We start from the raw sequence: 10,964 nt of genomic DNA on the forward strand, positions 1-10,964 counted from the left end.
AAAATACCGGGGTGCATTTCACAGACGAGAATGTATAAAACACATTATTAGTCTGTTTTCCAAGGCTGCATGATATATTAAACCCGTTTAAAAATCATAATTAAGCATAATTGTGAATTCACAAACGCTACGATTTAATTAAATAATTATGCGATGCAGTTCTAATACAGTATATGCGCTTTAATTATTTACATACGTGTAGATTAAGTACGTGCGTCACACAGCGGCTCCCTTTACAGTAGTTCCACAGGAACTGATATCATTCACATTTGTGGAGCGTCTCAAACTCCATCTCTGCATGTTGTTGTGAGTTTGGGTTTATTATAACGTTCATCTGGGAACGCCTATTGTTGTAGGTAATACAGCCTTTCTAAATTATTGCCATAGTTAACGCACCGATTCCATGCCAGTTAATGTTAATTAGAGAAAACAGCAATTATAGCAGTAGATTTGAGCATTACTGTTGTCATATGTCAAGATGGTCTTATGGGTGAATTGAGGTCAAGAGGGCCCTAATGCTCTACAATCAGCTGAAAACTCTTCTTGAATCCATTGTGGTTATAGAATGGCCGTTTATTAGGATCAATTTCTAAATAGTCCCAGCTTTCACCCTCAAATACAATGTTACAGAAGCTAAATGAGTTGTGAATACTGCTTTGAACTTTAAGGGGAGCACAGCTTGGGAAACCAGATTTATTTGATGTTCTTCTGAAAAAGATTTAAATGTACTACAGTATGTAAAGACTAATATACTCAAAAACTAATATACTTATTTGAAATAAGTTGACTGTTTTAAATAATTAGATATTTTATTCATCAAAGATGCATTCAATTGATCAAAAGTGACAGTGAAGATAGTTCAATTGTTACAAAAATGCCTGTTTAAAATAAATGCTGTTCTTTTGAACTTTATATTTATCAAAGAATCCTAATAACAAATAATGAAAAAATAAAAAGATGCAGCATGACTGTTCACCAATTAAACAATATTAAAAGTCTTAAAGGGTACATAAAGTACAGTAACAAAACAGCCTGTTTAAGGGTTGAAGACATGGATCTGAATGAAAGCATGAAAAAATGCTACAGCTAAAGCTAGTTTGACCCCTTTATGTCATATATAGTCCCAAACCGAGACTTTTAGTATTGAATTTTTGGTACATTTTAGGAGTGTTGACTTTTTCACTGAGCTCAATTGTTCTGCTGTCCACTAACATTGTTACTTTTCTCTGTGTCTTTTGCTCAGGCTGTGTGATGAGGTTTCAGTGCTGTCAGGTCGATGTGGAGAAGGGAAAAGGGAAGAATTGGTGGATTCTCAGGAAAACCTGCTTCATCATTGTAGAGCACAACTGGTTTGAATCCTTTATCATCTTTATGATATTACTCAGCAGTGGAGCATTGGTGAGAACCCACACACAAACACAATATACTCACCCACTCAATCATTTTTTATTAGACAAACAATCAACAAGTAAATTTGTTGATGTGCATCTGTGTTCAGGCTTTTGAGGACATTTACATCGAGCAACGTAAGACGATAAAGACAGTGTTGGAATATGCAGATAAAGTCTTCACATACATCTTTATTTTGGAGATGCTTCTGAAGTGGGTTGCTTATGGCTTCGTCAAATACTTCACCAATGCCTGGTGTTGGCTTGACTTCCTGATTGTTGATGTATGTATGGACCTTATATACTGCTGTACAGTGTGTGTGTGTAAGTGGATAGTGTGTATTCTCTGGGTCTAAACACAGTCCCTTCATGATTGGCTGCATGTTTTTATTTTACAGGTGTCGTTAGTGAGTCTGGTAGCAAATGCTCTTGGTTACTCTGAACTAACTGCCATTAAGTCCCTGAGAACACTGCGTGCTCTTAGACCTTTGAGAGCATTATCACGCTTTGAGGGAATGAGGGTAAGACACACACACACACACACACGTGGCGTGATTTAACCAAGTAGGACATGCTCCTGGATGCCTAACCTTATTTCTAACCAAACCTTAACATTACAGAGTATCTACTGGCTGGTAAGGTTAGTGATTTAACAATTCACATGACAGTTATGCTTCAGTGGTTGCAAATCCATATGTAATTGGTAAAAAATGAAAATTTGCTAAAGATTTACTCTCTCTGGGGCCATCCAAGATGTAGATGTGTTTGTTTTTTCTTTGGAACCGATTTGGAGCAATGTAGCATTACATCACATGCTCACCAATGAATGGGTGCCGTCAGAATGAGAGTCCGAACAGCTGATAAAAACATCACAATAATCCACAAGTAATTCACATGACTCCAGTCCATCAATTAAGTGTTATAAGTGTTAGTCTTGTGAAGCAAAAAAGCTGCGTGTTTGTAAAAAAAAAAAAAATCATCATTAACACATTTTTAACTTCAAACCATTCCTTCCAGCTAAAATACTAGTCTTCTATCTATTATGCTTTCTCCAGTGAAAAAGTAATCTCATCTGAATCAAGAGAGGAATATGCGTAGATCAAGCGCCATTTACAAGCAAAAACAGTCCAAAACAGTTCTAACCAAATATTTCTGTGGATTTTGATGTAAGAGAACAACAGGGGATGAACTTTTTCATTGGAGGAAGCATTATTATAGATTATCGATACATTGGGCAAAAGCAAGGTTTAAGGTTTAAATGCCTTAATGATGGATTTGTTTATTACAAACATGCAGCTTTTCACTTCACAAGATGTTAATTGATGGACTGGAGGTGTGTGGATTTCTTGTGGATTATTGTGATGTTTTTATCATCTGTTTGGACTCTCATGCTGACGGCACCCATTCACTGCAGAGGATCCATTGATGAGCAAGTTGTGTAATGCAAAATTTCTGATCTCATCTACATCTTGGATGGCCTGTGGGTGAATACATTTTCAACAAGTTTTTATTTTTGGGTGAACTATTTCTTTAACATCAGCCCTAACCCTAAAATCTGATCAGTTCATCCCAGTGCTGTCCCAGAACCAAGGAAGTTGATCCTAGAACTTGTCCTACTTGAGAAAAACAGCACACTCTCACACAAAAATACTGTTTAATTGTTTAAATGTTGGGAAGCTGTAGTCCTCTTGCATGCTGTTGGTGAATATTAATGAGAACATCCTAATCACATGAATAAATGAATATTGTATGTAGACTGTTGTATTTTTAGACCTTTCTCTTTAGTGTGCATGCCTCTCTGCATGTGCTATGGTGAGAGCTCTGATCTATTCTGATGATTCTGTGGTGGTTTTTGTGGTGTTTGTGACTTGACCTTACATTTCTTTCTCTGTTATGTGTCTCTTTTCATTTGCAGTAAACAAATGTTGTGACGTCATCGTGTCTCCACAAGGTTTTTTTCGGTTTTCATTTTTTGTTTTGTCCACATTTTGGTAGCTCAAAGATATGTGTGATACATCCCTGCAAGATGTTTATATGTTAAAGTCCTCTGTTCTATGAACAGAATTACAGTCGGTTAATAATGAAAGATATTTAGCTATTAATTATAGAGTAAATTAGGCAGATTGAGACATTAGCCATTCTTCAAATAGGCCTACTCTGTTTTTTAGCTAATCAATCTTAATGTAGGATAAAATTTACTTAGCTTTGCTATTCTTAAAACCCTGTTAACCTTCTGAAAATCATCTTGTCGTTTCCTAGAATTGCATTATCTTAAATCTATGGAAAGGTTAGTTTTTACCAGCAAGTAAACCATCCACTATAGAAGCTCAGAAAGTTCAGTGCAGTTTCGCAGCTCTTGTGTCCATAGCAAGAGTGTACAGTGAATATATATTAATGTATTTGTGTGTGACATGATGTATTTCTTTTCTTCTAGGTTGTAGTAAATGCCCTGCTGGGAGCCATACCTTCCATCATGAACGTGCTACTAGTGTGTTTGATCTTCTGGCTGATCTTCAGCATCATGGGGGTGAACCTTTTTGCGGGAAAATACTACCATTGTTTTAATATCACCAGCGATAAGATGTTTCCCATCAGTGTGGTCAATAACAAGTCTGATTGCTTTGCCTTGATTGCAAACAATGACTCGGCGCGCTGGAAAAATGTGAAGATTAATTTCGATAATGTGGGAGCTGGATACCTGGCGCTACTGCAAGTGGTGAGTGAGCTGAACACATAGCCCGACTATGATTTATGTTTTGCTTAGAAAGAGGTTTTCTCTTTGTAGCATATTCACAGGATATATTAATTGAAATTGAAATTTAGTTCTTTTTCATAAGGCCACATTTAAAGGATGGATGGACATCATGTACGCAGCTGTGGATTCTCGTAATGTAAGTGTTTCTCTTCAGTGCAGTTAACAGATGTTTTTTTTAACCATTCATACTGCATTGTTACATTCAAACCACCTTTGACCCTTTTCCATAATTCTCTGTTACTGTCTGCTTAAAGGCAGAGTAAGCGATTTCTGGTAGCCAATGTTGATATTTGAAATCACCAAAACAAACACGCCCCTACCCCAAAAGGGTCTTGCCCCTATTTTGATAGCTCCGCCCCACATATACGTACGCAACCCAGGCAACGATTAGTTCTGTGAAACAAAGCAAAACTAATGTTACACCGTGTCTACGGACGTGAGTGGCGCGGCGCAACAAATCCCGACAGAAAACTGCTGCCGGGTTCTATTTATGACGTGCTGACACAAATTTCAAATGGTTTTCAACGGTCGTTTGATCGTGTCCAGTGTAGGCAGACTTTAGCTGTTGTAGACACGGTGTTACTCACCTATTGAGAAGAAACAAAGCAACCTCGGCGTCCTATCGCAGGCCTCTCCGCTCCTTGAGTTCTCTCCAGCGCTGGAAAGCTGATCCGATATTTACACGGGTCCTACTTCTTGCCTTATCGTTCTGCAGACGTTTTCCTCTTTTGTTTTTTTATCTGCCATCTCTATCTTTCTGTCGCTCGGCTCGGCTAATGTCCGTCCCATGCACTGAAAGCTCTCTCCTCCACATCACGAGACGAGTAGACACGCCCCTTATTGCTGATTGGCTAAAAGTTTGTTTTGCTATTCGGCCCGAATCAGTTTTCTAAAGTGTTTTTGAAAAATCACATACCCTGCCTTTAATATATCATTGTATTTTTTTATTTATTTATGACTACACAGTTTAAAAATGGCATTTGAGGATTAGCATCATGAACTATTAGACTGTCTACCTTTATTCGAGGAGATCCAGAAATGTCAAAAAATATTTAAACTGAGGATCATTTTATTTAGGTTATTTCGATTTGTATTTGTTGTGGTTTACTCCAACTGAAAATACACCATACAATGTATATTTGTTCATTGGGCATTTCAATGTTTATTTACCTTTACTGTGACTATTTACAAAACTATTTTTTAAAAAGAATATATAACTTTCACATTAGAATTGTTTAATAAATATATTAATTATATAATTATATAAATCAATATTATGCATAATTATATGACTTAATGAACATTATAGTTGTATATTATAAATAATTTACTAATAATTATAGATACACAAAAAGGCAATTTATTGTATTCTTGTTTTGAAGTAAACAAATGAATAATTAATAATTGTGATTTAATAATTGAATTTAAATGAAATGTAAATAATTTAATAATAACTGTGATTTAAATTAATCAAATGGCTAAAAAAGTATTTTTACAATACATAGACAATTGTGAGCAGTTTGTTTATGTTTAAGCAGGAGTGTGCTTATGACGAGTAAGTTGTGATGCACATTAGTAATGCAAATGTGTAATAACACACAACATTTTCTTGTACCCGTGCAGTTGGAGCAACAGCCTGACTATGAATCAAACCTTTACATGTACCTGTACTTCGTCATCTTCATTATCTTCGGCTCCTTCTTTACTCTTAACCTCTTCATTGGTGTCATCATTGATAACTTCAATCAACAGAAGAAAAAGATAAGTATTTAAACTGAGGAAGGTGAATTTAGTGATAATAAGGAATATATTGCATATTACAGTGTGCAGTCTCAATCAACCACTGTGTGTTTGTTCAGTTTACTTTCAGAGATGTAATGTGATATGCACACAGTCTGTGGCTTTGTTTAGTGAGCACACAATCGTAACTTATTGAACTGGTTTTGTTTGTAAAGCGCACACAGTGGTAATGTATTGAGAGATAAATAGGACCTGGTTTGGACTGAACTGTCCCTTTGACATTTCCTGAAGTTCAGAGGTGAAAAACAGAGGCCTGGTTGCATTATGTTTGTGTTGTGACATATAATGAAACCGTGGTTGTAACCAGCCTTCTGCATTTGCTCTTTACCTAGGAGGTCAGGATATCTTTATGACAGAAGAACAAAAGAAATATTACAATGCCATGAAGAAACTGGGATCTAAGAAGCCTCAGAAGCCAATTCCCAGGCCTACGGTATGACACACAGCTTGCTCCCCTAACCGCTAAGAACTTCCATTCTATTTAATACAACATTTTTCAATAATGCCAATTTCTCTGTACTTCACTCTAGAACAAGTTTCAAGGCCTTATCTTTGACTTTATCACCAAACAAGCCTTCGACATTGTGATTATGATCCTGATCTGCTTGAACATGGTGACCATGATGGTGGAAACCGACGACCAGACAAAGGAGATGGATGATATTCTGTACTGGATAAACCTGGTTTTCATCATCCTCTTCACTGGAGAATGTGTGCTCAAGATGATCTCCCTGCGGCACTACTACTTCACCATTGGCTGGAATGTGTTTGACTTTGTTGTGGTGATTCTCTCAATTGTTGGTAAGAAAGTCTTGGAGGTTCTACAGACTATTACTATCATTAAACTATAATAACATTTTGAAGATTTAAGCAAGAAACATATGTTCCTTCTTGACAGAAAAGGTGCGATCACATTTAATTTTCACTGACAAAATCCAGTAAATTCTGTTGGAATCTATGCAATCTGGAATTTCACTTGAGATCGAAAGTTTTCCCCATACAGATTTTGCAACGGATTCAATTTAGTCACACAGATTCGCTGTGTTAAACAACAGAAAGCTGCATGGTTTAAAAGTGACTTCAGTGTGAGCTGCGCTTCAAACATTGCTACACTATTGACAATAGACCAATTTGGAGTAGACGTCACAGTTACGTCACTTGCAGCGCAGACGTTTAAACGGAAAAAATGGATGAAACCTGCTATGATTACTCTACTTATAAAGCATAAATTTGATTTAAACAATAGGTCTATATAATATTCATATAAGGGACATATTGTATTAGCCCTACAGTTGAAATACATGCATGAAATACTATTTAAACCTATAACATTTTACATAACATTTAACTATTTTATTTCACAATTCTGACTTTTTTTCTTGCAAATTCAAGTTTATATCTCCTAGTTCGAACTTTATAACTTATAAACAATTCCATAGACAATGGAATTTTTGTCCACAGAATTTCACCAATGTAACCACACCTTAATTGATCTGAAAGACAAAAGTGTCCAAAGAAGACAGTTTAGGCTAATGTCTGCTATGGTGATCTTTTGCTGTAATGTTGGGAATGCTGTACTATATTTGAGTAGAGTATGCTTTGACCATCACCTTTAGGGATAGTTCACCCAAAAGTGAAAATTACCCCATGATTTACTCACCCTCAAGCCATCCTTGGTGTATATGACTTTCTTCTTTCAGACAAATACAATCAGAGTTATATTAAAAAATGTCTTCCAGGCTTCCAAGCCCAAAAAAGTGCATCCATCCATCATAAAAATTGCTCCACACAGCTCCGGAGGGTTAATAAAGGTCTTCTGAAGCGAAGCGATGCATTTGTGTAAGAAAAATATCCTTATTTAAAACTTTATAAACTGTAATTTCTAGCTTCTGCTAACTGCTGTATCTTATGCACATTTATGAGAAAGTGGTGTTCCAGTGGATGAAGTAGGCGTAGCGTAAGCTCCGGTAAGAATATGTTAGTCTCGCAAGGACCAAGTTTTGTTTGCAGCAAAGGAAAACTAGTTTCCTCTTCGCTTATATCGAAATCCTCCGACATTTTTCTCACACAAATTCTCGTGGTGTATTTGTAATTTGTGACTGGTGTTTTTATTTTGCTGTCTCTTCTGCACTTCTGCATTCGTCACTTCCACGTTCGCCTACATCTTACATCATCCCCTGGACACCATTCTCACGTGAACGTGGGTACGACAGTTGGCAGAAGCTACTGTAGAGATTATGGTTTATAAAGTTTTAAATAAGGATATTTTTCTTACACAAACACATTGGTTCGCTTGAGGAGGCTTTATTAATACCCCCCACCCCCCAGAGCTGTGTGGAGCACTTTTTATGATGTATGGATGCAATTTTTTGGGCTTCAAAATCTGAAACCCTATTCACTGCCATTATAAAGCTAATTATAAAGGACATTTTTTGATATAACTCCCGATTGTATTCATCTGAAAGAAGAAAGTCATATACACCTAGGGTGGCTTGAGAGTGAGTATATCATGGGGTAATTTTCATTTTAGGGTGAACTATTCCTTTAAGTTCAAATAGTGTGGAAAATTCATTGATTCCTGAGATCACTTACTGGACTTTTGGTTTTTGTCAGGCATGTTCCTCTCTGAGATGATTGAGAAATATTTCGTATCGCCAACATTATTCCGAGTCATCCGACTTGCCAGAATCGGCCGCATTCTTCGACTCATCAAAGGAGCCAAAGGCATTCGTACACTACTGTTTGCCTTGATGATGTCACTTCCTGCCTTGTTCAATATTGGCCTCCTCCTGTTCCTGGTCATGTTTATCTATGCCATCTTCGGAATGTCCAACTTTGCCTACGTGAAGCACGAGGCGGGGATCGACGACATGTTTAACTTTGAGACATTCGGGAACTCGATGCTTTGCTTGTTCCAGATTACGACTTCAGCAGGATGGGACGGCCTCCTGGCACCCATCCTGAACAAGCAAGATCCGGATTGCGACAGCGAATTGGAGCACCCGGGCAGCATGTACCGTGGCAACTGCGGAAACCCCTCGGTCGGCATCTTCTTCTTCGTGAGCTACATTATCATCTGCTTCCTGATTGTGGTGAACATGTACATTGCCGTGATCTTGGAGAACTTCAGCGTAGCCACAGAGGAGAGCGCTGAACCACTGAGCGAGGACGACTTTGAAATGTTCTACGAAGTCTGGGAGCGATTTGATCCCAACGCCACACAGTTCGTGGAGTACGACAAGCTTTCTAACTTTGCGGATGCTCTGGATCCTCCGTTACGTATCCCCAAGCCAAACAAGACCCAGCTCATAGCCATGGACCTGCCCATGGTCAGTGGCGACCGCATCCACTGCCTGGACATCCTGTTCGCCTTTACCCTGAGGGTACTGGGAGAGGAGGGCGAGATGGATGCCCTGAGGGGACAGATGGAGGATCGTTTCATGGCCTCCAATCCCTCCAAAGTCTCCTACGAGCCAATCACGACAACCCTCCGCAGGAAACAGGAGGAGATGTCGGCCGTCGTCATCCAGAGGGCCTTCCGACGGTACCGTATAAGGCAAACGGTAAAGAAGGCCTCCGAAGCCTACCGACAGCAGCTGCAAGATGGGAGTGTGCGCATCGCGGAGAAAGAGGTGCTCGTCATTGGAAAGTTTCAAGAGAACTCTGCGTCGGACAAAACAGATATGACTCCCTCCTCTGCCTCTCCGCCGTCTTATAACAGCGTGGCCAAGTCAGAGAAAGACAAATACGAAAAGGAGAGGAGAGAAAAGGAGGACAAAGCAAAAGATGCAAGAGACAGAAAAAAATGAACGAGGGACTGAAACAGAGACTGTTCTTTTCAACTGAGACACTGTTTACAGAGCGGAGCGCAAGCACCGGGGTGCAATTCACCTCAAGCGGTTTTGGAACTAATGCCAAACTGAGTGTGTGTGAGGCGGAGTGTGTGTATGTGCGTGTGTCTAGACTATTGTGTGCGTGCGCACCGAGCTAGCCTTAGGGTGCATTTATGGTGTTGACGGAAAGCGTTGATTCGAGGACAGTGCCAGTGTCGACACGACGAACACACACACACACACACACGCTTGAGTATGATTGTTGAATCCCTAAGGACGCTGGTGTGAAACAAAATGGCAAGTATAGAGTGGTGTGTGAGTTTGTCTTTTAGTTTTGAGTGTTGTTACACAATCCCGAGGACTGAAAGAAACTAATGTTATAGTCATCAGTAGCTAGTGCTAACACTACCGCTGGTGTCTTTCTTATTGAATGGCGTATTATATACCTGCACATTTTTGTTATCTAATTTTTTTATTCATGTTGAACTTTTCTACTCCTGGGTTTGATTGTCTGAACTACTTAATTTAAGGGCACGTCTGTGGAAGGGGCTAGGGAATGTCGATCATATCCGGTAGTGAATTATCTGAACGGGACCTCATTTACTTTAGCATTAGCGTATACCGAACAAACCACACACACACACACACACACCGGTAGGTTCTAAGTGCTACAAAATCAATTGCTCAGTAAGCTGAGAGCAGAATGCTACTGTACTAATCAGGACTTTCACACATAGAATGTTTTTTTAATTATTTATGGATGAAGATGTAGACCATGTCTGCACTGCCTTACTGAACACAAACACGAAAATTGATTAATTGAACCATTTGACATCTTCCACTGTTGATAGCAGAGTGAGCCAAACTCAGTGTATTTTGACTCAAACCCGTTGATGAATGTTCTGGGTTCAGTGTATGTTAACCTCAATTGACAAAATTTTTGTTACTATAAGGCACTTATAATGGAAGTAAAAGAGGCCAAGCAAATAAACCTGAAAATTCACACTGTTTACAGCCACATGTGTAACAGAACCACAAAACTGTAACATTATATGTTATATTATAGATTATATATTATAGATTATTTGTGTTAATAGTGTTAATATAATCACTTATCTAATCTTGTCTGTTATCTTTCAACTCTGTTGTCGTGACAACGCCTGTTAAAGCCTTTTGCACAATATCTGC

General features: G+C 38.5%; 1 protein-coding gene across 2 annotated transcripts in view; it reads left to right on the forward strand.

Annotated features, from left to right (window-relative positions):
- The window catches only part of LOC107706643 (sodium channel protein type 2 subunit alpha-like), a 41,334-nt gene extending 30,370 nt beyond the window's left edge, over positions 1-10,964 (forward strand). For both annotated transcript variants that reach the window (XM_016510412.1, XM_016510411.1), the window contains exons 19-27: positions 1,244-1,398; positions 1,499-1,672; positions 1,787-1,909; positions 3,823-4,104; positions 4,226-4,279; positions 5,767-5,904; positions 6,272-6,376; positions 6,474-6,744; positions 8,557-10,964. In XM_016510412.1, the coding sequence (XP_016365898.1) occupies positions 1,244-1,398; positions 1,499-1,672; positions 1,787-1,909; positions 3,823-4,104; positions 4,226-4,279; positions 5,767-5,904; positions 6,272-6,376; positions 6,474-6,744; positions 8,557-9,752 (2,498 nt within the window). In that variant the 3' untranslated portion in view covers positions 9,753-10,964. The remainder of the gene's footprint in view (positions 1-1,243; positions 1,399-1,498; positions 1,673-1,786; positions 1,910-3,822; positions 4,105-4,225; positions 4,280-5,766; positions 5,905-6,271; positions 6,377-6,473; positions 6,745-8,556) is intronic.

Source organism: Sinocyclocheilus rhinocerous, unplaced genomic scaffold, assembly GCF_001515625.1.
Source record: "Sinocyclocheilus rhinocerous isolate Xijiao unplaced genomic scaffold, SAMN03320098_v1.1 scaffold1285, whole genome shotgun sequence".
NCBI classification, from domain to species: domain Eukaryota; kingdom Metazoa; phylum Chordata; class Actinopteri; order Cypriniformes; family Cyprinidae; genus Sinocyclocheilus; species Sinocyclocheilus rhinocerous.